Source organism: Cryphonectria parasitica, assembly GCF_011745365.1.
Source record: "Cryphonectria parasitica EP155 unplaced genomic scaffold M406scaffold_9, whole genome shotgun sequence".
NCBI lineage: Eukaryota > Fungi > Ascomycota > Sordariomycetes > Diaporthales > Cryphonectriaceae > Cryphonectria > Cryphonectria parasitica.
The window spans coordinates 2,093,407-2,120,111 of NW_024468917.1; the positions used below are offsets into that span (position 1 = coordinate 2,093,407).

General features: G+C 53.6%; 7 protein-coding genes across 7 annotated transcripts; 4 read left to right on the forward strand and 3 right to left on the reverse strand.

The window, feature by feature from the left end:
* The first annotated feature begins 2,807 nt into the window (after nt 1–2,807).
* Nucleotides 2,808–3,474, forward strand: M406DRAFT_358443 (uncharacterized protein). The gene has a single exon (XM_040923896.1). The coding sequence runs from the start codon at nt 2,854–2,856 to the stop codon at nt 3,388–3,390; it is 537 nt and encodes a 178-aa protein (XP_040771979.1). The 5' UTR covers nt 2,808–2,853; the 3' UTR covers nt 3,391–3,474.
* A 5,012-nt stretch (nt 3,475–8,486) lies between these two features.
* On the forward strand, nt 8,487–11,828 carry M406DRAFT_343136 (uncharacterized protein; the record flags this gene model as incomplete). Its single annotated transcript, XM_040921843.1, has 2 exons — nt 8,487–11,601; nt 11,731–11,828. 2 exons carry the CDS (start codon nt 8,487–8,489, stop codon nt 11,826–11,828), a joined length of 3,213 nt encoding a protein of 1,070 aa, XP_040771980.1.
* A 1,978-nt stretch (nt 11,829–13,806) lies between these two features.
* Nucleotides 13,807–14,733, forward strand: M406DRAFT_27471 (family 5 glycoside hydrolase; the record flags this gene model as incomplete). The annotated part of the gene is made up of 1 exon (XM_040918230.1): nt 13,807–14,733. A coding segment is annotated over one exon (927 nt), but the record flags the coding sequence as incomplete, so codon positions are not given.
* A 431-nt stretch (nt 14,734–15,164) lies between these two features.
* M406DRAFT_48359 (uncharacterized protein) lies at nt 15,165–15,998 on the reverse strand (the record flags this gene model as incomplete). Its single annotated transcript, XM_040924362.1, has 1 exon — nt 15,165–15,998. One exon carries the CDS (start codon nt 15,996–15,998, stop codon nt 15,165–15,167), a length of 834 nt encoding a protein of 277 aa, XP_040771982.1.
* An 861-nt stretch (nt 15,999–16,859) lies between these two features.
* Nucleotides 16,860–17,982, reverse strand: M406DRAFT_73454 (uncharacterized protein; the record flags this gene model as incomplete). The annotated part of the gene is made up of 3 exons (XM_040925624.1): nt 16,860–17,389; nt 17,510–17,544; nt 17,684–17,982. The coding sequence occupies 3 exons, from the start codon at nt 17,980–17,982 to the stop codon at nt 16,860–16,862; spliced, it is 864 nt and encodes a 287-aa protein (XP_040771983.1).
* Nucleotides 17,983–18,688: 706 nt separating this feature from the next.
* M406DRAFT_226415 (uncharacterized protein) lies at nt 18,689–22,033 on the reverse strand (the record flags this gene model as incomplete). Its single annotated transcript, XM_040915741.1, has 4 exons — nt 18,689–18,963; nt 19,072–21,244; nt 21,418–21,489; nt 21,944–22,033. Coding segments are annotated over 4 exons (2,610 nt in total), but the record flags the coding sequence as incomplete, so codon positions are not given.
* A 2,576-nt stretch (nt 22,034–24,609) lies between these two features.
* Nucleotides 24,610–26,202, forward strand: M406DRAFT_93861 (uncharacterized protein; the record flags this gene model as incomplete). Its single annotated transcript, XM_040926259.1, has 3 exons — nt 24,610–24,838; nt 24,906–24,939; nt 25,017–26,202. Exons 1-3 carry the CDS (start codon nt 24,769–24,771, stop codon nt 26,200–26,202), a joined length of 1,290 nt encoding a protein of 429 aa, XP_040771985.1. The 5' UTR covers nt 24,610–24,768.
* Nucleotides 26,203–26,705: the final 503 nt, after the last annotated feature.

Consider the following 26,705-nt stretch of genomic DNA (forward strand, 5'->3'; position numbering starts at 1 on the left):
TAGCAGGGACCACGAAACCTTCGACGTAATGTAATGACATTCACGGTCAATCAGCATGGACCAGTCACTACCCCCACGGATCATCACTCCCTAATACCACATGTCAGACTTCAATTTGCCTGCGATGTTGGTGGACGCAGACACAGCGTAGCATCCTAGTTCAATGTTGGCTGTCGGGCGGGACTTTCTAGAGCACCACGGTCAGCTACAGCCTTTCTACGACCATATTGCCATTTCAGACGGAGACGCCTTAACCTCTGAAAATAATTGGCATTTTCATGAATGATTGCACTGCCTCGATGAGACAACCAACAGAAATATCATGCATGAGACCGATGGATAGCGAAGAGCATTCGAGATACCCAGCCGCAGCTGAGCGTGAAGGATGGGGGCTGTTTTGCTGATAACCATATATTTAATTGTTGGCCATGGCCTCATGGACTTATTTTCCAGAACTCCTTCCAAAAACCTTTCGCTCGAAGCCATTTCTACTATCCATCTACATTGAAAATCCCCACCGCCCCCTTTCCTTCTCCCAAAAGGTATTCGTCGGCATTCGAAAGCAAATCTGTTTCAACCCTGATCTCAGCAAATTGACCCTTTGGCGTCAGCGGTACCCTAATATGCATAGACCTGCAGCTACAGAGATATCGCCTTGTCATCAACAACTATATCGGAAGTATGAGACCTGTCCCTGCGAGGGAAGCACCCTACACGACCTTCGATCGAGACATTCTACCCTTGCACTGCTGGAACTGTGCTTCCGGCAACCTTTTTCTAAAAATACAAAGCGTTCTCCCAGAGAATTCGGGCATAAGCGTTACATACTAATGCTTGTTAGCCTTCGTTGCCTTGTTGCCTCCCGATATTTCTGGACGAAGGAACCAGTCGGGCACATCATTTATGGACGACCAATCACTATCAGGCCGGTAGACGAAGACAACTGCCTTCACCATGAATACGACGTTGCCTTTGCTTCACCGGTCGTGTTAGGAATTGAGCCGGGACCTTCGGATTCGAGATCGCACACAGGGCGCAGGGAGCAATCCTTAATAGCGTGAAGTTAACGTTGTCGGTATCCAGTTACCTGGTCTCTCACATGCCTGGCTTTGATGCCCTGAGGAAGGGCGTACTACGGAGAAGGGCTCAAGTGTCGAAGGGCTCAAGTGTCGAAGGGCTCGTTGGTATGGAACCATTATCGTTTATCTCTGTCATGAAAGAGTTCAATAGGCCTATTTAGAGGCTGACATGACTGCTGCATTTCAATGAGCCAGCACATCCCACCTCGTCACAAGTTCTTTGGGTTGCAGGTCGTCTCAAGGACAACGGCTCGAAAACAGGCAAGATGCCTTCTCCTACGCAAAGTGCAAGCAAGTCTTGCTCTGAAAGGTTCTCTGCACACTCTCGATCATCATCAACATCATCATCATCACCAAGCCATGATGAATCCTGCCCGTGAGTCTACCTGGCTGGCATCAGCTGATCCAATACATCAGCTGACCACATACCAGATTGTATAAACATCGCGCCGGGCGGGGATCATTACCAGAGCGCATGATGTTCGACATGATACGGGAGCAGGGGGAGTCTCACGGCCGCAACTTGAATCTGCCGTTCTCTGATGGCGAACAGCGAAAGTGTCCCATGAATAAGTGCAAAGAGAGATTCTCAACTCCATGGGCTGTGCTACACCATCTCAGCCTTTGTGGCGATGGTGAAGTGGAATGCCAAGGTCTCGGCTGCAAAGCTTACAACGGTTACGATTTCAAGAGTCGGTCCACCTCAGTGGAACACGAGTTGAGGACTACCATCGGTAAGACTTCCATTGGTAAGCGGAAGCGTTCGCAATACTCCGGCTCTGAGCCATCGATTTCCGGCAACGGGAACACAGTCGGCTCCAGCCAAGGCGGCGATGAAACTGGAGAGGGCAGCCGACAGCAACAGGAGACCCCCAAGTCAAAGTCACCATCACAAGGGCCGCACGAGATGGACGCAAGCCTGTCGTTGTCGGCTGAACCCTCAGGATCCAGCGAATTTTGCCATCCAGCAAGTACTTTCCAAGACTCCCTTCCCATTCGAACGTCGAACCGGGATCTGAAGCGGATACGCACTTCGAAGTCCTGGCAATCCAATCACTACAGCAGCGACATTGGAATGCCAACAAGTTCGATAGGTGACCCCTTGCTGTTCAGTCCCCAGACAATGTATACAGGCTCCTCCATTTCTCTCACGACATCGAGCCAGCCTCCGTGGACACCTATATCCTGGGGTACGACGGTATTCGACGGATCACCGCACGAGGGATGGCAGATGGTTGCTTCGCCAGGGTTCTTATCGCCACAGGCACCATCTGGAGCTTTTCAAGACACACACTGGTCGAACTTTGGCCAAAGTAAAGACGAAATGGCAATAATGAGGCCCTTTGAAATGCAGCAGGTGAGCGATACAATGATGGAACATTCTGGGAACCTATTCGATGAGACTGGACAAGCAACAATACAGGGCTCTGGCCTCGGAATTGACTTTATGCTACCCACCTCGTCCGTCGAATACACACTGCATCATGGTGGATCAGGGCCAGGCGCTCTTGTTCCCCTCCCGTCGCATTACCCTCCCATTGCTGAAGAAGTCTTTCCTGTCCCGACGAACCCGCAAATCGACCTTCCTTCGCAAGCCGACAGCGTTGCCAATGCATTTGGAGACGGTCAATCTGTCGGCAACGCACATTTTAACGCCGCCAGTATGCACTCGTTTCAGAACAACCCTAGCACACATGCAGCAGCAGCAGCCGCAACAGAAGCAACGATTCACACCCCAAATTTTGCAGCTTCAACAGATCAGGAATCGGCCCTCATGCAGGATGTAAATCTAAAGGGGAAGATCGACAGATGTCCGTGGCCCAGGTGCAAGCACAAACCCAAGGGGCCCAACAACAAAAATTGGCGCTCTCATCTCAGGCGGCACATAAGGACGCATCAGCGTGGCAAGAAGCTCCCTTGCCTGGTCCCGGAGTGCCTGGCGACATTCTCCGCAGGCCGCCATGACAATCTTCGGGCCCATCTATGTCGAGTTCATAAATGGGAGAAGAATCAAGCCATGGAGGCTGTCGAGAACAACACACCCAGCTTCCAGGAGCTGTCCTGGCCCAGCCAAGGTGTCACGACTGGCCTCGGACACTGGACCAAAGATGAACATTCCCAAGAGGTTGACCAAGGGCTTATTGGACAAGATGCCACGCTCATTGGTGACCAGGAAAGTGATCTGGGTATCTCACTTCTGCAGACTGCGTTTGGGCCAACTGTATTTGGGGGTGTGGATGCTGGATTTGATTACCTGGATGTGCCTATTGAGAGACCGTCTAACATCGGGCCTGTAGGATGGAATTCTTAGGTTCATCATGATGTTATCTCCTTGAAATCTTTCCTATAGCTTGACTTCAACAGGAGTATTGGTGATTTTCTACCAATCAAGGTCAGACATATGCTGTGAATGATGTCTTGCAACAAATGTGATTATGAATCTAGACGAGATCATCACACTCATTGATGTCCTTGGGGGCCCTTGGGGGCCCTGAAAGAAATGAAACACGTCGACTACACATGGTAGTTCTGAATTTCCTTCACATCCATACAATAACCGTTAACTTACCTTCCACTTGAGACCATTCAAATCTTTGTATCCTACTTTAGACATGGAAACACCAAGCTGCATGCAAAGTTGACCCATATTTACCTCGGCGGGACGGGCTGTTTTTTTTTTTGATGTATCAGAGTTATACCAGTCGTAACGTAATTTGCAAACTGGAGTCTCATATTTATGGCAGTATATAGGTAGTCTGAGACATCCCCTCATTGAGGTGGGCATGCTACGCGTTTTACCTTGGCTGTCTGCAGAGGCTGCTCATTATCAGCACCAATCATTCATCTAAATTATTCGAATAGTTCGTATCTAGAGGGATGTGTCAATGTCATTCTTCGGTTATGAATCATAGTGCATCCTTAGACAAAAACTCAGTCATTACTCTGGGAGATCCCACCTGCCAAGCAGCAAAACCTTTGAAGATGGGTCATTTGACATGCATGCAACTTACACAGGGAGCGTGGTAGCTTGCTGGTACAGTCTGACACAGGGATTTTCCGAGGCAGAATTTCAGATGCCGTGCAGTTTACACATAGGAAAAGGACATCCAGAGGAATATCGACAGGGAGAAGAGGGTCCGGTTCCCTTAATGACTCCAATCAGATATGAAAAGGGTGATGAAGTTTAGTGAAACTTATCCGAAGCCCTTGCAAGGGCTTTTGGTTTAATGCGTTGCAAGGAGAGCAGAATAATCAGAATGTGGACTTCGGTTGTGATATATTAGGACGAAGGCGCTGCCATTGATGGGCGTCCTCAAAACAAACGTCCTCAACCAAGATTGGTCGTGTACCCCTTATACATGCAACATTAGAAGCACTGCACGCATCTTCCACTAATATGACTGATTCCCATCATAAGGAGTGTGTATATGGCCAATCCTGAGAAGTATCCTTGTGGTAACGACTTTTGAGGTTTGATACTAACCTCTCTGCGGGCTATCAGGAAGTCTCAGCAAGCTCAGGGGAGCACTTCATCTGTGACCCAAGAGAATCTCAATCAGCTGCCATCCGGCAATATCACTAGTATGGATACCTACTTAGACTTCGATTCAGCCTATGAGAGACTGAAGCTGGGCCAGAAGACCCCGCATAGGGCATCTTCCCAGCTGCAATATATTCACTACTGGGAGACCAACTTCCAGGCTGCCACATTGAGCCAGAACAGCAACCACGGCTCTGACCAGCAGGGAAAGCAAAATAAACAGCAGGAGGTGGAGGACCAGGAAACACACAAAGAGACAGATTTGGAGAGGACTAGGGACTCTGGAGACTAGTGTAATGTCGTCAAAGTTCAGACGAATGGGGCAGCGAGGTCGGATGTATGGACCACTTTGACTCTTGTTTGGTTTTTCCTCTACCATAATTCATAATATTTACTACCCCCCTTTTTCCCTGTTTCAAATTGTGCAAGAAAACTTCAAGTCTTACCGAAATTGCATTGTCATAAAAAAACTTTAAACAGGTTGAAGCTCATATGCAGTGATCGTGGCCCAACTGGACTTGACGCCTTCACACAAGTCACTCCGCTCCTGGAGACATATGATCTTGTGAAAGAAAACGGTCTATGACATGGTTGAGTTTCATTGAAGCTATTGTATGGGTACATACGTAGATGGAGCCCATGTGATGCAATGCATCAACCTTGGAGGGAAACACTGAGACCCTTCCAGTCTGCCAGTACCGGCCCAAATCATTCTCCAATCGACCCCCAGATAGCTATTCTATCTTTGACTGTCGAGGACACAGTATATCTAGCGATGAGGAGACTTCGTACCCTCCTCCCCTCAGAGGACCTCACTGGTACCGAAGCAGAGTGACTAGACATTGGATTGGTAATGTTACACATCATCTCCGGGCGTGCATATGTCCAATTCTAAGCCCGCCAGATCACTATTCTTGTGCAGGCTGCCACACGCTTGCGATTAGGCATGAGGCCCCGCGTGCCGACTCACAGCCACTTGCAACCTCCTGTCCCGGGCAGTTGTCGTGGTATCAAATGAGCTGGCGCCGATTGGATTGGGACAAGAGACCTGGCCGAGATAGAGTTCCGATCGACAAGCGCCCTGCGCCGATAGAGAACCCTGTGGCGGCGGGCACGGGAACCAATTTTAAAGTACTGTAAGGACCGGGCCTAAATCATCCCTACTTGAGTTGCCAAAAGGGAAAATGATATTCAGGGGACATGTCACCCCCTCCCCCCCTTCATGGCCTGCGAGATTGACGGTGAGGGTTGATACAAGATGATCCACACCGCGGCCGCAGACTCGTCGCCCGTTGTGGTATAAGGTCGATCGAAGGTATCATGAGCTGCGCAGTGTGCAGGACCACGTCATTCCGCACATTTAAGGTTGGCGGCCCGATCTAGAATGGCCTGGCGCCGGATCGGGAGGGCGGCTCCTCTTGCGGTGATGTGCGCTGCAAGGGGCTTTGGGGGGAGGGGGGTTCTGGGCCTGGCGACGATGACTGCTGATGAACAACAGTCAGCTACTTCTTCAAGTCTTTTACCTGTTTACCTGTAACGCTTGGTCTGGAGGAAAAAAGGACATGGAGAGGGGATTTAGAAGGGATGGTATCCGAAAGAGGACATTGAGGCCGTTATGTGCTCCCATTCTTGTTCTGCTGGGACCTGCGTATGAAATCTGTCTACCAACCCCTCCTTGTCGCCAAGAGCCCGGACGGAGTCCGTTCGTTCTGGGTGGGCTCTTCATCAGAATTCCTGATCAGAGAGACTGCAGGCTCTCGGGTAAGACGGCACGCTGGCAAGGCTTGTCTTCGGGTGGCAGATGCGTGCCAAGAGAAGACAGCCACGGGAATAAGAAGACACTGCAACCTCGACATGGTGGGCATTGTCCGTCTTCGTGTCACCCAGCCACGGCGGTTGAATGAAATGAGGTCCGGGACATCCTGGCTCGTACCTATAACAGGCCACGAAGGACAGCCTGCAGTATTTGTCAGCGACCATTGGACCCTTGGTAGGTCTCCCCCACCTCCTCTTTCCCATCGGTTCTCCCATCTTCTTGGAGGAAAAAAAAAAAAAGCAATGACTTTTATGGTTGTATCACAGTCAGTGCTGGATAAGATGCCGCTAGGGAAGGCACCACGAGTCTGACATGGAAATGTGCTAGAGGGCTCAGCGATTAGCAGGGTCTAGAAGTAATCTGTAGGTGCATGGCCTTTTCCCCCTCTGAGCCTCCGGGGCTTCCAGGCAGTCCGACGTCATAGTCTCCACCCACACCTTACCACACCCTGACCAACCCCCCCCCCCCCGCCAGTGCAGTTCCTCCTACCACAGCACGCCGCAGTAATATTATTGGCTTAGGGGACTGCAGCCTCCTCCCCTCCTGCTTGCCGTAAGATCAGGGCAAAACACAGCACACAGCACACGCAGCATATAGCGCACACAGCTGAGAAACCCCACCGGCCACACCTTCTTCTCTGCCGTTCTCGCTCTCCTCTCGTGATGCCCAGCGTCGGAGTAATTGGAAATCACCTAATCCCCTTTGGAATAGTACACCATCGTACAGGAAGGGATAAAGTTCTTTTTTACCCCGAAGAAGAGGTCTTCTACTCCTGGCTCTGCCAGAGACAGGAGGGCACAATGTTACAAATACTGATGTCATACCATGCCGCCTCTTAAATCTTCTAGAATCTGGCTGGTCTCACTCGGCAATAAGAGTAGGACAAAATAAGTAAAACAAGAATAAAAAAAAACAAGGGAGGCCACCGTAAAAGATTAAAAAAATCCCCCGAAACCAAAACCCACAGCTAAATATCACAACTCTCCTCCCATACTCGTGCAGCCGACCCATGACTCTCTCCTCCGTCGCTTAATGCGTGCGTGTGTCTGGATGTGTCTTCCTGAGTACGGATTAACTGGGCCCGGGCACAAGCTCGGTGATGGCTTCCGAGCTGGCTGGGCCATTACAAGCCCATTCATTACAGGCCCCCGGGGTGGGCAGGGTGGACAGTGTGGGCACTGGTAGTGGCCGCGATAGGTAATGTGAAGTGACAGCGCGTTGGTGACAGTGTCAGGGTACAGTGCAGTGCTGGTAGTGGCATCTGGGGGTGTTTTAGCGTGCCCTACGGTGGTACCTAGGCGCGCTAGGTAGGGTCCTGGGGAATCCCTACAACCTTTTATCCGACCCTGCCTCAAAGGTTCAGTTCCCGGGTTCAGGTCTTCTCTTTCTTCGTCGGCCGGAGAGAGTCAGAGTCAGATTCACTTTGGTCGCGGTCTCCATCAACTACTTCTCGTATTTTTCTTTTTCTTTCTTTCTCGCACCCTTGGCACCCGGCAACTTTGTGTTGGACTTCTCTTATCGTCCCATCTTGCAGCGCTCCTTTTTGAGAAACCCCTCCACCACACCCGTGTTCGTCTTGTCCTTCTCAGATGGTGCCGTTCCTTACCGTACCATCATCTTCGGTTTTCCTTTGCGACGTGGAAGAGGAGGATCAGGAAGAGAGGCCGCCGGACAGCACCACCACCATCATCATCCAAAGCTCCACCGACAACCGCACACCCGCTCCCGCTGAGGTTCAGAGCAAGGCTAGAGCCGGACGATAGCCGACAAACTCCATCTTCTCACGTTTCGTCTGCGCGTCGCCCGTCGTGAGACCAAGGGCGAGAGGGAAGCACGCGGCCACCATTGTCTCGTTCACGGTCCCCTCCGCCAAGATCGAATCTTGTCGCGTCTGCACGCACACCTTTGCAGCTGGGCTGCGCGCTCAGGCTAGCGACGCGACAAAACTGCCCCCCCCCCCCCCCCCAGCGTTCCGACGACTCGAGTTGTGATCCAATCTGTCCATTGCGCCATCCCTCGCGACCCGGCCAGCTGCTGCGCGGTCGCGATCATGGCTAACAACCACGCGCCGCCTATAGGCGAGGACGCATGGCTGAGCTTCATCGAGGAGGAGAGTCGCATCCAGGGGAGAGGCCTCAACGGCCGTGTCGAAATTATCGAGCGCTACAAACAGGCCATCAACGCCGAGTTTGGCAGCGTCAAGTTATGGACTGCCTACTGCGAGTACTTTTGGTCTCTGTACCTCGAGTGCTATTCGCGCAACACTAACAGCCAGGGCCTGTCTCACGAAGAAAGAATGGTCGCCCGCGATCTCTTCTCTCTCGATGCCGCCTTGAGCCTCTGGCAGCAAGGCTACGAGGCTACGCGGTACCGCCTGGGCGACAGCCATGAGCTGTGGAACAAGTGGATCTCTCTCGAGATGGAGCTGCTGTCGACATCGCGGACTAACGAAGGCCTGCGACGCATCACCCATCTCTTTCGAAACCGCCTCCTAACCCCGCACAAAACCTGGGAAGACACCTCCCAAATGTTTTCTACATTCCTGTCTGAGTACAACCGGCCCGCCTACGAGAGCACGATGCGAGAGATCACAACATCCGCCCGAGACGCCCGCAAGATCTGGGACGAACGGGAGGTGTTCGAGCTGAAGATTCTGAACGCGCAGCACGAGGAGAAGACGGGAGAAGAGAAGGCCGCCATACTCGATTATCTGGACTGGGAGATGCGGCAGAACAAAAAGGGCGCGAGCATGCAGGGGCTGCTGGTGGAAATTTGTCTCGGCCTTTTTTCCCGTGCACTGACTGGCTTGTTCTCAAGGGAAGAAAGCGTCTGGACCGACTTTGTCGTCTGGGTGTCGTCTCTGCATACCGTTGTGAGCACAGGCCAGGCTAGCATCCCCGACCTGGGTCGCTTCCTACCGAACCTGCTCGACACCCTGCAGCGCGCCGTCTCCCACTGCCCATGGTCTGGTACGCTCTGGGCACGCTACATATTGGCTGCCGAGGAATCTGGCCTGTCTTACGATAATATCGAGCGCATCAAGCACGCTGCCACCGCCAGCGGTCAGCTCGACAGGGACGGCATGACTGGGGTGATTGACATGTATGCTGCCTGGTGCGGATTTCTGAAGCGTCGGGCTATGAACGCCAACGCGACGGATGAGGATTCCGACGTTGCCGAGATAGGTTTGACAGCAGCCTTAGAGGACGTCGACATCTGGGGGCAGCGCCTCTACGGCAAGGATTACAAGGGCGACCCCAACTTTCGCCTGCAACGCATCCATCTTCAGTACCTCACCGAGACGGGGGGTGCTATCGAGGTTGCCCGCCAGTTCTGGAATGACCTGGCCAAGAAGGCCATCTACGCAGACAGCTACAACTTCTGGCTGTCTTTCTACATGTGGGAGATGTCGATCTTCTCAACGTACAAGGGACGAAGTGTCAGGAGTCCGACGCCAGCCAACAAGGCCTCCAAGCAGCCGCATATACCTAGCCTGGCCACGAATGTGCTTGCTCGCGCTGTAAACCGGTCAACGATCGACTGGCCCGAGAAGGTGTACGAGGTCTACCTGCAGCACTGCAACGATTATGAGCCACCAGAGACAGTGCGTCGCGCCAGCGATACCGTTCACAAGGGCACGAAGATGGTGGCGAAACGCAGACAGGAAGAGCAGGCAGCAGCCTATGAGGCGCAGATGGCACAGTACCAGGAGCAGAGCCAAGTAGCTGCCACCCAGGAGGCGACGCAGGACGGAGACGATGCGTCTTCGAGGAAGAGAGTGCGCGACGACGACCCTGCCGAGGACGCCGAGGGATCTAGCAAGCGCGTCAAGTCGGAGGCGGCAGCCGAGCAGCTGCGTCAGAAGCGAGATCGGGAGAACACCTCGGTCTACGTGTCGAGTTTACCGAGTGACGCTACGAAGACCAAGGTTCGACAATACTTCCGCGACTACGGCCACATCAAGAATATCGACTACAAACACGAAGAAGACGGCAAGTCAGTCTTGTGTCTCATCGAGTTCGACACACCCGACCAAGCACAATCTGCACTCCTGAGGAACGGAAAATATTTTGGTCAGACTCAGATCACGGTAGCCCCTGCCACGGGCGTTACCCTCTTCGTGACCAACTATCCCCCACATGCTGACGAGCGCTACATCCGCAATTTGTTCAAGGGGTGTGGCGAGATCTTTTCGATACGGTGGCCAAGCCTCAAGTTCAACACACACCGGCGCTTCTGTTACGTCTCCTTCCGCAACGCAGAGGCAGCCGCAAAAGCTACACAACTCGACGGCAAGGTATTGGAGGGCAAGTTCAAGCTGGGGGCCAAGATCTCTAACCCTGGCGCCAAAAAACAGCGTGAGGGTGCAATTGAGGAAGGCCGGGAGGTTCACGTCACTAGCGTGCCACAAGAAGCCACCGAGACCGATATCAAGGCCTTGTTTGAGAAATACGGAAAGGTGGAGCGTGTTCGCATACTCTCAGACATGGCTGGGAAAAGCCGAGGCAGCGCATTCGTCGCTTTCGAGACGAAGGAGCAGGCCGAGACTGCGATCCTGGAGCTGGACAAGATCAAGTTCCAAACCCAAATTCTGAATGTGGAGAAGTCTAAGCCAGTCAACTTCAAGCCCGTCTCGAGAACCGGCGCATTAGCATCGCCGTCTCCTGCCCCGAGCGGTTCGCTTGATGAGGAGGGTGATGAGGCTATGCCGGACCGTGAGGACGGCAAGGGCAGGTTAAACCAAGGCGACACGGGGCGGACATTTGCAATCATGGGCGTCCCCGATACGATGAACGATGCACGCGTGCGACTTCTAGTGGAGCCCCACGGACAGCTTTCGAAACTGACATTGCGACCAGACCACGGGGGTGCAATACTCGAGTTTGCTGACGCGGCAATGGCCGGCAAGGCTCAGCTGTCGCTAGATGGCTTGGAGGTTGAAGGGCGAAAGCTTAAGACGGGATCTGTAGGCGCGCTGTTTCAGGAGAAGGGCGAGACACGGGTCGACCGTATCGACCAGAAACCGCCAGCATCCGCGGCGTCCTCGGGCAAGAAGACCACCATGATGCCGCCACCTTCGACTATGATTCGGCGACCGATGCTGGGGGGCAAGACCAAAGGCAGGGGCGGCTTCACGGGCGTGATCAACAAGGCTAGCAAGTCCAGTGATGAGGTCAAAAAGGAGGGCGAAAGCTCTTCCTCTCATCCGGCCCCGAACGGCGCCGGACCTACCCAGCCTGTGAAGAAAAGTAACGCCGATTTTAGGGCACTACTGCTCAACAACCGAAAGAAAGACGAAAAGAGCACGGGGTCCAAAGACACAGAGACTGATCAGGACAATGTGGTCCGGAAGGCAGCAACGGCTGAGAATGGTGCGGCCGCTGGAAACTGAGTTGCATGGGAAATGCAAACTGGTGTTAATTTTGTGCATTGCTATGTATTATGCAACGTGGAATGATTGGGTCCTGCATGCGAGCATTTGCGCTATTGAGTCGAGACTGGGTGGGAGTGGTGTGTACAGCTTTAATCGCGTGGCGGGGTTGAAGGGCAAGGCTGGCGAAATAGTGGTCCTATTGACTATACCCAGAATCTCGAGCAAAGTAAAAAAGAAATTTGGCATGTGTTTCGTCTTCCACACGAGTGCATGGCAGTGAATTGGCCGGAAAAGTTGGTGCTGGTTTGGTTGACTTCTGATCAGCGAAATCTTGTCGTAGAATATATGTTTTGGAAACTGCCTGCAGTTGTGACAGACTAGCAAACTCAGTCTCACTCATGGTGCCGTTCGAACCAGCATACAACCAACCACCTTGGCCTGACGCTGTCTGGTTCCAACTCTACATTGCACATATATAGCTTTCAAGGATATGACCCATGGGACTTCCAAGGGTTGTAGCAGCAAGGGATTCCCTTGCTGTTTCTGGTGGGCCGTTTCGATCGGGATAAACGAAGGCCTGGTGTTTGTTATAGGAATTTCCTGTCTTGAGAACATCGAGTTGAGACAGAAGGGCACCATATTGAAGAAGAAGAAGGAAAAATGGCTTAATAGCATGGTATCAAGCTACATTTCCACCGCCTACTCCTAATGTTCCTGTAAATGTTTGATTTTGCCCTTTCGCAACGATGGCTGACATGAATCTTGTTTAGTAGTAGGTGAGATTTTCCTCAGCGCCATGGTACAGATGCTTTTACAGATGTCATATCACTTATACTGTAAGTGTGTAACGCTTTTTATTATGTATGCATTGATTGATTGCAGAGGAAATACCTGCTCGCAAGTTGTCCTGCAACGAGGAAGTTCTGAAAAATGCTTAGCCCCGATCACGAAGACTGTGGTCCACAGCAAACAAGATCGTCCAGTTTTGTCATCGAACTTTCCACCCCTTTTTCCTTCTTCTTATTCCCCCTTGGCTGTTGTCTAGGGGCAGTTCTGGCCTGCAACGAGTTCTTGGCTGCCCCATCATCATCACCACATACAGGAGACTCGCTTAATATTCTACGTAATGACCGCGCCATCTAGAACCTCCTTGGCTGCTAGGACCCGGGAGGGATAGCACGTTCTCGCAGTAAACAGTCTCCACCAGGCCTCCCAGCCGACGTTTCAAATTAACGCTCGCTAAGGAGGATTGGGCGAGGTTTCAAAACACGCCAGCCAAATTGATCATTTGGGAAAATAGAAGAAGAAGAAAAAAGGGTGATGATTCCACTTCTTGAATTTTCCGCCACTCGCACACGGTCTTCCAAATTGAACATGATGGAAAGGACTTGGGTGCGCCCCTGGAGGGGGAGCCTGGCACAATACAAGCAAGACCCCATCAACCAGAGACTTGGCCGTCAAATGGGGTCGAATCTGTTTAAATGGATTCTCATATAAGGTGAGTTTCCTCCTGCGAGAGGTAAGTATCTCTGAGAGGCCTACTTACTGCCTTGGTCTTACAATCTCAACCCCACATTCTTTTTTCTCTTCTTCTTCCTTGTTCGCCCAAAATCCAACGCATCCATTCATTATGCGTGTTTCTACTTCCCTGCTCGCGGCTGGTTTCGCGGCCTCTGCTCTGGCGGCGCCTGGAGTCCAGCGCCGGAACTGCAAGAGCAAGTCTCCCAGCAGCTCCTCTTCCGATGTAAGCCTCCCGACTAGCTCAAGCGCTGCTGCCGTGATCGCCGCTTCCTCGAGTGCTGCTCCTGTTGCTGCCACCAGCAGCAGCAGTGCTGTCAGCTCTTCTTCTTCCTCTTCTGCTCCCGCCGTCGCCACCTCCAGCGCCTCGAGTGCCGCTGCCGCCGTCGCCGCCGCCAGCAGCAGCGTCAGCAGCAGCGTGGCCACCTCCTCTGCGGCCTCGACTAGCAGCAGCAGCAGCAGCAGCAGCTCCTCCAGCTCCAGCGGCTTCAAGTTCTTTGGCGCCAGCGAGTCTGGTGCTGAGTTTGGCACGGGCGACATCCCTGGTGTGTGGAACACAGACTACATCTTCCCCAACACGTCTGCCATCCAGGTCCTCATCGACAATGGCATGAACATGTTCCGGATCCCCTTCCTCATGGAGCGCCTGGCCCAGGGCACCATGACGGCCACGCTGGACGCCGACTACCTGGCCAACCTGACCAGCGTGGTCGAGTACATCACCGACGCCGGCAGCTACGCGGTGCTGGACCCGCACAACTACGCGCGGTACGACGACACCATCATCTCGTCCACGTCCGACTTCACGACCTTCTGGACCAACGTGGCCACCCAGTTCGCCGACAACGCCAACGTCGTCTTCGACTGCAACAACGAGCCCCACGACATGACCACCGACACCCAGACCGCCGACCTCATGCAGGCCTGCGTCTCGGCCATCCGCGCCGCCGGCGCCACCACCCAGTACATCTTTGTCGAGGGCACCTCGTACACGGGCGCCTGGACCTGGACCACCTCGGGCAACAGCGAGTACATGGCCAACATCACCGACACCGTCGACGACCTGCTGGTCTACGAGATGCACCAGTACCTCGACAGCGACGGCTCCGGCACCTCGTCCACCTGCGTCAACACCACCATCGGCCAGAACCGCGTCGAGGCCGCCACCAACTGGCTCAAGGAGAACGGCAAGATCGGCATCATTGGCGAGTTCGCCGGCGGTGCCAACGCCGACTGCGAGACGGCCGTCACCGGCATGCTCGACTACCTCTCCGACAACAGCGACGTCTGGCTGGGTGCTTTGTGGTGGGGTGCTGGCCCCTGGTGGGGCAACACTTACATCTACGCTTTTGAGCCTCCTTCTGGTGTTGCCTATGTCGCCTACGAGAGCATCCTCTCCAAGTACTATCCTTCTTAAGAGAAGGGGGGTGTAGGTGGCAGCAGCAGCAGCAGCAGCATTCATCTCTGGGTCCCGGCACGATGTAGAGGTTATTTCAAGTTCATTCGTAAATATTGCCATTGCATTTTGTACGTAGCAATTTCAAGATAAATAGAAGCGCCTTGCGCTACATTCATCATCTAGTTTTTCTTCTCCATTTACGCTTTTTTTAATGTGTCGCAACGTGAGCATGTATTGTATAACTATATTCTGATTATAAAGTATTGATTCTGCTGCAAAGGCTTGTTGACCTACTCAAGTGTCAAGCTTATTCGAGCACTGCGCAGAATTACAGCAATATTGGTTTCCGAGATTGTGTCTTTTTTTTTCTTCTTTTCCACTTTTACATTTTCCTGTCACAAAGGACATGCTCAAACTCATCCTCCCCTCAGCTGCTACTACTGAAAATTCACAAACGCCCCGCCGTCGACCAGGAGCTGCGCGCCCGTCACATACCCGCTCAGCTCCTCACAGGCCAAGAACACAGCCGGCCCCGCCAGGTCCCTCGTGTCCCCCGTCCTGCCCAGCGGTATCCTGCCCTCCATATACGTCCGCTTCGCCTCGTCCGCCAGGTCCTCGTCGTTGAGCTGCGTCCTGATCGTCCCGGGCAGCAGCGCGTTGCACCGCACCCCGTACTTGCCCAGCGCCACCGCGGTGCTCTGCATCAGCGACAGGATGCCGGCCTTGGTCGGGGTGTAGTGCGTCTGGCCCCCGCCGCCGACGAGCGCGCTGATGGAGGAGATGCCGATGACGGAACCGCCGGGAGGGGACTGGTGCAGCGCCATCTGGCGCGCTGCCGCCTGCACCACGTAAAAGGCCCCGTCGAGGTTCGTCCGCACCGTGCGGCTGTACAGATCCGCTGGGAGGTCCAGGAACTCGGCGAACGTGCAGATGCCCGCGTTGCTCACGCAGACGTCCAGCCGCCCCGTCGAGAAGGTCTCGAGCGCGAAGGCCACGAGCTTGGTGCCTGTTTCTGGGTCCGTCACGTCTCCTGGGAGGTGGGCGAGGCTGCCCACGGCCTGCCCTGCCCCTGCTGCTGCGGCGGAGGACTTGAGCTGGTCGGCCTCTGCGAGGAGGGAGTCCAGGTGCGGCTTGTCTTTCTCTAGACCCAAGTGGTTCACGGCGACGTTGCAGCCCTGCCGGAGGAATTCGAGACATATGGCACGGCCTATGCCAGTCGTGCCGCCTGTGATGACGGCCGTTTTGCCGGCTAGGAGGTTTGTGGGTGCCATTTTTATTATTACAACACCCGTCTTGATCTATCAACTTGGAAACGCCGTCGTTGTCGTTTTCTTGAGTTCTGGCGCAGGTGGTGGTCAAGGGTTAATTTGTCGTTTGTCTCACAACCGAGACAATGCACGTTGTGGCCTTGAATGTGGGGTCGAGAAATGGCACGAGGGACAGCTTGAGATGAGTACCAAGAAGATGTCAAGATGACCGAATATTGTCTTCAAGAAAATGGAAAATGGGCCGGAATATGGGTATCATGACCAGACAAAAGCACGGCTTGGAAGAGATATGACCTGGTCACATTTGTTATCAAGTACTCTCCCTACTTTCTCCGATGAGAGTTGTACAAGGAGGCTCATTCAACCCCTCGTCGATCAACAGCACCGATCGTGGGGAACCCTGCAGCGGACTAGGGTCAAGGGCCTCCCTCGGTGGGTCCGACCTCGGGACATCTAACAGCGAGGCAACGTCCTTCCATCAGATCTCGCCAGACGCCCGCAGAGCGGATGGTTTTCTTAACGGCAGCACGTCTTCAACAATCAGCGTCTTGTGTTGGATCAAGAGGGCGAGGGCGAGGTGATCTTCCACTGCCAAGAAGTGCTGCGAAAGAGTTGTGAGAGTGAAAGAACTAGAAGGTCAGTAGTTGACCCTACCCTAGCGTTATTCGTAATATCAGTACATTTGTGATCTTTGTGATCTACTATCAGTCTCAATTTTTCCCCCCCGGGGGGGGGGGGGGATAATGTACATATCTGCCAGCTTCGAATGGCAATTGCTCATATCCCTCCCATGCAGGTCCTTGCTGGATCATACCCAGCCTATCTGGCACGTTCCAAATATGTACACCACAGCCAATGACTCCCTCACTTGCGGGAACGAAGCTGGCGCTTGTTTTCCGATGAGACGGGCGGCGGGGACTCGTTCCGGCGTCTCTTCAAGGCATCTTTGACCGAGAACGATCCGACGAAGCTACGGTGAGCTACGCCAGTAACGGTACTCTTCATGAAGTACATGTCGCCGGTGCGAGCCGGCCGGGTACCAGCAGGGAAAGGAGGCGAGTCGATAATCCAGCCTGCATGATCCACATCGGCAAGAATCACGGCACCCGCCTTGGACCGCGCCATACCGTCGAAGGTAAGCATCCTACGGATGCCCGCATCGTCATGGGCGGCGCTGGTGTCTAGTTTGGTATCCGTCGGCGATGAGGTGTCCATGGACAAGGGGGCATTCGAAAGGCCATTGGAAGCATTCTCAGTCTCTTCGTTGTAAAGGATTTGCTCCAGCCAGCCGTGGTCCATGTATTCCATCCAGCTCGTCTCGGCAGAGAGGATCTTGGCCCAGTGGTTGCCTGACTTCACGTCGGCGATCGTGTCCGCAATCATCTCAATCCGTGCTAAAGCGCTGGCCGTGTCGGGACAGCATTTGCAACCGAGACGATGGCTACTCAATTCGGATGAGATAGTGAGCCACAAGTCTCGATCGTTCGTACTTAATCAACATTGCTGATACTTACTCAACTCGAACGCGCCACTCAGAAAGCATGCCGTTCTGGTTTATGCATATCGACACCGCAGTTGTCATAGTTTGAACGCATGGAGGACAAAAAATGAAAACCCGATTGATAGGCATTGCGGCCTGCAGGATGGTTGTGTGAAGCTCAGTGTCGTCGTAGACATAATTCATATACCTGTCCACCTCGTATTCCTCTAGAATGCTGCCAACGGAACTGACAATGGCCTGAGGCAAGCTTGACTTGGACACGTCGTCCTGGGGCAAGAATCCTTGGCCTGAGCTGAGACTCTTGACACCGAACTGATCATCAGCGCAGTTCTGGCTGCAGAGTGGTGTGAAGGCAAAGAAGAGTCTCGGAAACGCTTGGCTTTGGGAGAGGACCCCTGTGTGGCGCCTCTTGATCAGCACGCAATTTTGTGGTTGACAATTCTTCCAGAACTTACTCAAAGTCGGTTTGACTGTGGCTTCAGGCATCTTGATAGATTCTCCTATCCTTGAGACAATAAGGTTGTCACAAGTGCTAGGTAAGTTGCGTTTGGCAGGTTGATGCCTTGCGTAGAGATGCCTGAACCGTGGAGAGCCGTCAGTACGAAGGGCTAGAGAATCAGAAGAGAGTTGAGGCTACAGTAGTTGTGGGGCGATGAGGAGAAAAGAAATCTCCAACGAAAAACGGAAGGCATGCGTAGGTTGCATGATTTGGCTGGTGAAATTAAAGAAAGAGCTGTCCAGGCACGTTCTTCCCCTCCCGGAGACATCACTCCACCTGCAGGCTGCTCTTGCATTTCATTCATTGCACGGTCTGCACCTTCCTCATCTCTGTCCAGCTCACCTCAAACGTTACCTATGACGTTCAAAATGAGGAGGCTTAGTTCAGTAGCAAAAACAAAAGGGAGAAAAGAGTTAGAAAGAATAGGTCTGACAGGGCTGTGGAAGGAACATGCACGTGTTAGAAGACGATCAGCAGAACGACATATACACTCAATACTGCTTCTTCGATTGATGAGAAGGGGCCAAGATGCCAGACCCCGCTGACACGGTGGTGATAAGATCATCAAACTCATACGCTATGAATACGCATCTTGACCTTCATCAAAAACTGTACTGATCCCTCTTTCCCCCGCCCCTTCTTCCAATGCTAGCAACCAAACGCCTCATTCCAATGCTTTCGTCTGGCTCAGGTGAGGAACTTGGCCCCGTCCTGCTTGAACAACCAGTCTCTGTTCGCATCCACCATAAAATCAGTAATGTTAAACTCATTAGCATTTCCATTAGCCTCGAGAGACATGTTGCCGCCAGACGCGCCGTCTCTACCGGCCCCAGATCCAGACCCGTTCCCGTTCTCCGAAGGCATGCTCCCACCACCATTATCTGCCGGGGCCCCGAAAGGCAGGCGTGGGACATTGAAAAAGTCAAAGATGTCGACATACTCCAGATCGTGAGGCTGCGGTGTTCTAGCTGGCGTGACGCTGGGGTATCTGGTGTTTCTCCCCGAAAATCCGCTGACGCCACCACCACCACCACCACCGGTGCCGCTGCCGCCACCAATCGCAGCGCCAGAGGGACCCGGGGTGGAGCCCGTGATGCTCTGCCCGGCGGGACCTGGGACGTGCCTCGGCTGCCGGCTGATGAGGAAGTCCAGGTCAAAGGCCGTCCGTCGCATATCAGCCAAAATCTTCACGCTCGTCGGCTGCGGCCCGGGCGTCGAGCCGCTCTCGCCCGGTATCCCTGACCCTCCTTGCCTCTCGGCATCACGGTACTCGTCTAGCACACGCTCAAGCAGGCTACAATACCGCGCAGCCACGGGCCAATACCGCCCCATCTCGCGCAGGCAGTCGACAAAGAAGGGCAGCTGCGGGGAAAGCTTGTGCTCGACCGTGCTGCCGTGGACGAGCAAGAGCCGAGCCGCGACCCACAGTGTGAAGGCAAAGGGAGGGCCGAGCTTGGAGAGCAAGCCATTGGTCGCGACAAACTCGCCGAGGGCCTGGATGTTCTCGACAGCGCCGTGGCAGCGCTGGCTTGCGCTGTAGGAAGGGTGAAAGATCGGAGAGCGGGTGGTAGGGTACGCAGCGGATGAGTGAAGCCGGATCACGGCTGTGTGGTAAGTGGCATGCAGCATCACCCAGCCGCAGTTGAGCTGCTTGGCGCTGCCGGGCTGGAAAAGCTTCGCCATGTTGCCAAACTCACCCGGAAGCCCAAACTTCCAGGACGTGAGTGTGTTGTCGAGTTCCTTGTAGCGCAGTTGCCACTGCTCCACGTCGGAGAGGGCGGAGATGTCGACGGGTTGTTTGAGGAAGTTATGAATCTTGGTAAGAATCCCCAGTATTTCGATGTAGTAGGAGAAAGCGCCTAGATTTTGGGGGTTGTCCATTTTGAATTCGGGCGATTCACAGTTATGTGGATCATGTTGTATGCCGTCTTGGTGGTCGCTGAACCAGCGGGTTTCGACCTTTTGGTTCTTCATCCACAGGTCGTCGCGGCAGGGTAGAGTGCGGTCGATCTCACGATCGTCCAGGGCAAACTCAAAAGCTGTTGCGATGGTCGCGTACCGGTCGAGGAGATAGATCATCCAGAAAAGGCGCCGTCGGCTTTCTTCCTCAATGAAATCTCTGGGCTCGGGTAGGATCATGGCTCGTAGTGTGTATATAGAGGTGAAATTAGGGCTGACACTGAAGGAGCTCGACTCGACGGCCAGACCGAGCTGCACGACAGATCGGGTGATGAGGGCCATAATGTTCCACCCGGGCGGTCCGTTGCTGTCACCGCAGAGATCAAGGGAGAGGATGACGAGCGCTTGCAGAGACTTGACCGACGAGCTCTCCATGCCATAGAGCAACACCTGCTGCTTTGATATAGCATGATAGTGCCGCCTCCTCTCCTCCGTCAGTCTAGGATCTGTCGAATATCTCAAGGTAGTGGCCACGATAGCGTGAAGCAGAATCTTGTCTGTTTCTTCTATCATCGAAGGGCCAAAGAGCGAATCCAGCGTTGTCTTTCGATGTAATATTGGGCACCACGTGTTGATATGTTTGAAATAGAGATCTACTAGGGCATATAGGAGATCGTAAGGAGGCAGATCCTGGTCCGCAGATAAGCCTTGGTTTTGCGAGTGCGAGAGATTCACGGTCGGAGAGGGCACTGGAGCAGCACCATTGGTACCATAGTACTCCTGTGCTGCAACACTGGCCATGCCCGCGGCTGCAGCAGCTGCAGCTGATGAGGATCCTCCCGAGATCCCAGAGATGTGGCTGTGGTTTGTGGGTGACAGGCTGGACATGTTGACAGCGGAGGTCATGCCATCATGCAGAGTGGGCGTTGGGGGTGGGATCCCAAAGTCCATCGCCTGGGTGACGGGCGGATACGTAGAGGGTTTCTGGAGGAACAGGGCCGTCTCTGCCTGGGCCTGGTTCGTCCGCACCGAGTCTGCTCTGCCGAAGATGGAGGGCGGAGCTTCGCGCGGCGTGCCATGGTCGCTGGGAATGCTCGCGTTGCTCCCTCGGATGCTGGAGGGGGGTGGATGGTGTGATATCAGCCCGGCAGGCGCAGACTGGGCTGCGGTGAAGGTCGCCTGGATGATCTCGGAGTGAGCACGCAGGATCTCCTCGAGCTTATCGAGCCTCTGCTCGAGCTCACGCCCGTAACCAGCGCGCAGACCAGGCTTCTTGCGCTCTTTGTATTCGCATAATTGGCCATTGCGACTGCACCAGCCGCAAGAGGGCTGACCGCGGTCACATTTCACCTAGAGTTCGTACACCTCGCGTTAGTAGAAGACCTTTGTCTAGATCATCATCCTGCACCTGTCTCCCACCACTTGAATCAGGGATATGAGACATAGAGAGCATCAGGAGCAACGAGACAGAAGAAGAAAGAAGGAGCAGGAAAGAGGAAAAAAACGGGATGATGTAGCCGCACCTTTCTCTGCTTACATAGCTCGCACCTTGGAATGGAAAGCTCGTCAGCAACTCTTCTCTTCTTGGACTCGGGCTCGGGCGAAGTTGCCGCGGCACGAGGGTCCACCTCGATAGTCTCCTCTACGAGGGGCGCCGGCGGTGTAGTTTCAGCACAGGGAGAAGACATGAAATTCGTGGTGATGATGATATAGAAAAGCAAAAACAAGTCAACGACAAGAAAAGTTGATATAACATGGCTCAGATGGGGAACAGGAACTATACAAGGCAGGGAGAAGGAATAATAGGACGATGGGAGGAGGAAGAGATTCTATAAGCAGACATGTAACATAACAACGACTTGATATGTTCCGAGCTAAAGACCAAGGAAATTTGAGAAGGAAAAGACAAATAGGGACAAGCTGGATAGTGACAGAAAAAGGGATAGATCCGGGGCGCCGGAGGAAAAGAAAGTCTGGGGATTGGGGGGGAGGCTTCCAGGGGGGGGGGGGCAAAAAGATATAGTATTGATTCGCATCAAAGGACCAAACTAGGACAAACACGTACGAAACGGAGATTGGTCGTTTTCGCTTGCCATTCCTATTGGCAACCTCTCCTACAGGGTCGTCGTCGTCGCTGGCTGCTTCATCTCCACTGGCCCTCTGGCCACCACCGTCTTCGTCCGGGCTGGTGGCCTCGCCGTCCGGCTGTACTTTGACAGTGACGGTCGATGCAGGTGGTGAGAACCCCTGGGCCACGATCGAGGACTGCACAGGGGAGGACATGACGGCCGGTGTTGGAGATGTGGGCATCTCTTTGAGAAGGAGGAGGAGGAGGAGGAGGGTGTGAGGCTATCGAGCCCACGATGGAGGTTGTTGTCAAGAGATACACACACGATCGGTGTGCGGTCAGGGCCGCCCTCAACGTCCAGTCTAAACTAAACCCACAGGCTAGTCTAGTCGATCATGGAACCGTCTCTCATTGTCTGCCGAAGTGTGATCTGTTCTACCTGCTTGTGTGCTGGGCTTGAGGCGTGATGTCAAGAAACCCAAAGGTGTGGGGTGGGACCCCAGACCGGTGCGGTGCGACGGTGTGAGTGAGGAGGAATGAGGAGGGTGTGGGCGTTTGTGTGTGTGGCTGAGCCTCGGGTGCCTCGACAGACAGGGGCCAGCTGCTGCTAACCAGTGTGACAGATAACAAAAAGAAAAAAAACACGATGTCCTTGGTGGCAGATCTCGGTGGGATTCGCAACGCGTACAAAGAGGGAACGAAGAAAAAAAATAAAAATAAAAGGTGCTTCGGGGTAATGTTGTGCAGAGTGTTCGAGGACTTGGGCTGCTCCGGTCTTTATTGCATGGTCCGCCGTGGGAGGGGCCCTGGTTTTGCCTGATTGATTCTTTGTGTCCCTTCCCCCCTCCCCCCTTCATTGCAGTAGCGGTAGCAGACAAGAAGAGGTGGTGGGCCAGTGGAACCCGCAGCGAAGGCAGGCCCCGTAAGAGTTTAGATTTTACGAGCAGAATTCATCGAAAGGGCTCTAGTGCTGCGATGATTAGTGCTATTAGTGCTGAAGGGCGAGACGGGAGAGGAATATTGGAGCCGAAAAGACGGTCCTACTATAGAAAGCGAACAGCAGGGGAGGCCCATGACGTTGGGCTACCGCAGCATGCAGTAATCCCTGTGTGTGCGGGGGAAGAGAGGGTCCAGCTGCGGGGGAGGGAGGGGTTTCGTGGGCGCCTGGACGGCCTGAACGGCCGCAAACAGGAAACCCACAGGGGCATGAACGGTACACAAGGGCCGGCCCTCGGTCCTGGAGCCTCTGAAGAAGACATGGGAAGGAAGCATGACTAGTCGCGGTGGGCAACGTAGTATTCTGCGGTGCTAACCGGATCTTTAAGCTCTCCAGGCAGGCCAGGTGATCTTGAGCCGACGTGGAACCCCAGATTATTTCTCGTTTTCGCAGATCTGACAGCTTGTTAAGGTCGATGACTCCAACCATGGTCCCTGTCATACCTCTTTCCACCCCCTTTCGAGACCGAACAACAACACACATTATGGAATTTGTTCATAGAATACCATATTGAGCTCTTTGATCGGCTTTCTCGTCTTGGAGGTAAGGGGAAATGAGTTGACACGGACGTTCCGTGGTACTGCAACAGGGGCAGGCCCCAGTAGTGCTTGTTCAACCCTCCATCGCCTGCCCCCCTTCAGCAACAAGTATCATTCCGAATTGTTCAGATCGGAGAAGTGGCATGTAACGCTCTGCAAGCTATGACGCGCACACCAACCGTACTTCGAGATTATTACTATTACAGGAATGGGTTGAACACGTCTTATACCCTGCCTATCCTGCTGCTCTTCAATTATCGCACCTGTCAGCAAACACTGAACCTTTGTCGAGGCCGGCTAGAATGCCATGGCGGTAAGTCCACATTTATTGATTAAAGCAATATGCACCGTAGTATGCAAGCTTCTCTTAGGCGGTGTCACATCGGAGAAGTGGCATGCAACGCTCTGCAAGCCACACAAGCCACGCAATTGTTGCCGTCAAGCTCGTCTTAGTTGTTTCTAGCCATTGTGTTTCCTCAGTAGATGCCGAGCATGGCCAGAGAGCGCCACAAACTTGTCTTTCAGGCCAAAATCAGAAGATTTTATGTGTAGCTTGCCATGTGAGATTGTTGGGAAACGGTGTGGCACGACACGTTTAGCCCTCGGTTAGCGGCGATTTTGACTCAGACTGGAAGCAGTCCAAGACAGACCACATGTCATATACTATGGTAGCAAATCTCGAGCCGTTATTCCAGGTCGCATTGTCTGTATTTCAATTAGGATTGCAGCCAGCCGCAGCCACGAAGATCGAAACATGTGTCCGGTCACATCCACAGCATATAGACTCTCACCCCCATCCTTATTAGTATCTCGTCCAACTGTTCATGTATCTGCCGAAGCGGGCAGGCCTGCAACATTACCACGGGAATAACAAAGTGTAAAATAAAACAACAGATGGAGCGACACATACTACTCTTGTAGTAGTGAAAAGTCCCCAGATTTTAAGAGGGATCTCGGTTTGTTCGGTGCATCAACGACCCGAAACCCTGTGCTCTAAGTTGTGCCCCACCACCAGCTGCCGAGGAATTGTCCAATACCGGAGACCTACTGTCTCATGATAATACCATAGCTCTTCCATCTTGAAGAAATTCACATCACCTTTTTCCCTCAAATTCGTGGCCATTCTGTTATTTCCTGAAGGTGTGCACACAGCTCCATAAGTAAAGCCTCCAGATCGGGACATCCGTCACTCTGCTTACCTGCTCGCCTGCTTTGTGTCTGGTTTTTCGATTCCTACAATTTCATTCCATCCCTTGCTACTATCATCGTCATGGCTTCCGTCAGAGAATTTCCCACCATCAAGGCCATCCGGTCATATGTCATTGGAGGCGTTGGCTCGGGTAAGTGATGCTGCTTTCACCCCCCTCTCAAAACGAAGAGGTGATAAAGCTGATGGAATATGTGCAGGTGGTGATTATCACAACGTGGAAGGAGGCCACTGGTGAGAGGACGACCTAACCCCTCTTCTTTAGATGATGACTAACGCCCAAGCCTTTCCCCCCCCTTTCTTCGCCTCAGGCTCATCGACTCGCCGATATCCACACCCTGCTCACAATGGGAGCAATACCGCAAGTCCCGCACAAGCTGGGGCATCAACGTTCTCGGCTCCTTTTTGGTAGAGATAGAGGCCAGCGATGGCACGGTGGGCTTCGCGACGGGCTTCGGCGGCCCTCCCGGATGCTGGCTGGTCCATCAGCACTTTGAGCGGTTTCTCATCGGTGCCGACCCACGTAACACCAACCTCCTCTTTGAGCAAATGTACCGGGGCTCCATGTTTTACGGCCGCAAGGGCCTTCCTATCGCCGTCATCTCCGTCATCGACCTGGCCCTCTGGGACCTGCTCGGCAAGCTCCGCAACGAGCCCGTCTATAGGCTCATTGGTGGCGCCACCAAGGAGCGCCTCAATTTCTACTGCACCGGCCCTGAGCCCACAGCCGCCAAGGAGATGGGCTTCTGGGGCGCCAAGGTGCCTCTGCCGTACTGTCCCGAGGAGGGGCACGCTGGCCTCAAGAAGAACGTCGAGTTCCTGCGCAAGCACCGCGAGGCGGTCGGGCCAGATTTCCCCCTCATGGTGGATTGCTACATGAGCCTGAACGTGCCCTACACGATTGAGATCGCCAAGGCCTGCCTGGACCTCAACATCAACTGGTGGGAGGAGTGCCTGACGCCCGATGACACAGACGGGTTCGCGCAGATCAAGCGCGCCCACCCGACGCTCAAGTTCACCACGGGCGAGCACGAGTACAGCCGCTACGGCTTCCGGAAGCTCGTCGAGGGCCGCAACCTGGACATCATCCAGCCGGACGTCATGTGGCTGGGCGGGCTGACGGAGCTGCTGAGGGTCTCGGCCATGGCGGCCGCGTACGACATCCCTGTGGTGCCGCACGCGAGCGGGCCTTATAGCTACCACTTCGTCATAAGCCAACCCAACACGCCGTTCCAGGAGTACCTGGCCAACAGCCCCGACGGGAAGAGCGTGCTTCCTGTGTTTGGCGACCTGTTTCTGGATGAGCCCATCCCCACCAAGGGATACCTGACCACCAAAGACCTGGACAAGCCTGGCTTTGGGCTCACCCTGAATCCGGCTGTGAGGGCCAAGCTGATCAGCGGGCAGTCCCTGCTGAACCCGGCGCCATCAAAGAGCTTGACGACGGAAGAGGAGAAGGAAGCGGCGGACAAGGCCAATGGGGTTTCATCATCATGAACGGGAGTTCAAAACTGTTGTTGTTGTTTTTATGTGGGATCATTTCCCCATCTTCTCGAGTTAAACTCCCGCTCAACTCGTAGACCATGTTTCGCGAAAATGTACGAGAAAGTAATTGAAACTCCTCCACAAGAACTCTATTTCTTCGCAGAGGCAAAGTTTCACTCCATTAGAAACGTCAAAACTGGTGGCTCTGTAACCTGTGTCACCACCTCTGGCAAAAGGAATGGTGTAATTCATTGTTGTCGTTGATTTTGACGACGACGACGACGACGACGACGATGATGAAGAAGCCTCTAATGCTAGTTCCGCCCGAGGAGATTCCCTGTAGGTACTGTAACTCATCCTTTGTTGACTGCTCCTTTCCGCCCACCAGGGAAATAAAGAAAATCCCTTGCAACACCCCATCACTTCGGAAGGAACTCCTGGTTAGCGGACTAAATATAGGGAAAGAGGTATCAGCTGACAAATCGTTCACTTCAGCAAAACCACAGAAAACAAGC

Coding starts and splice junctions, on each gene's coding strand:
- M406DRAFT_358443 (XM_040923896.1), top strand. CDS start 2,854: ATGCAGGATGTAAATCTAAAGGGGAAGATCGACAGATGTCCGTGGCCC.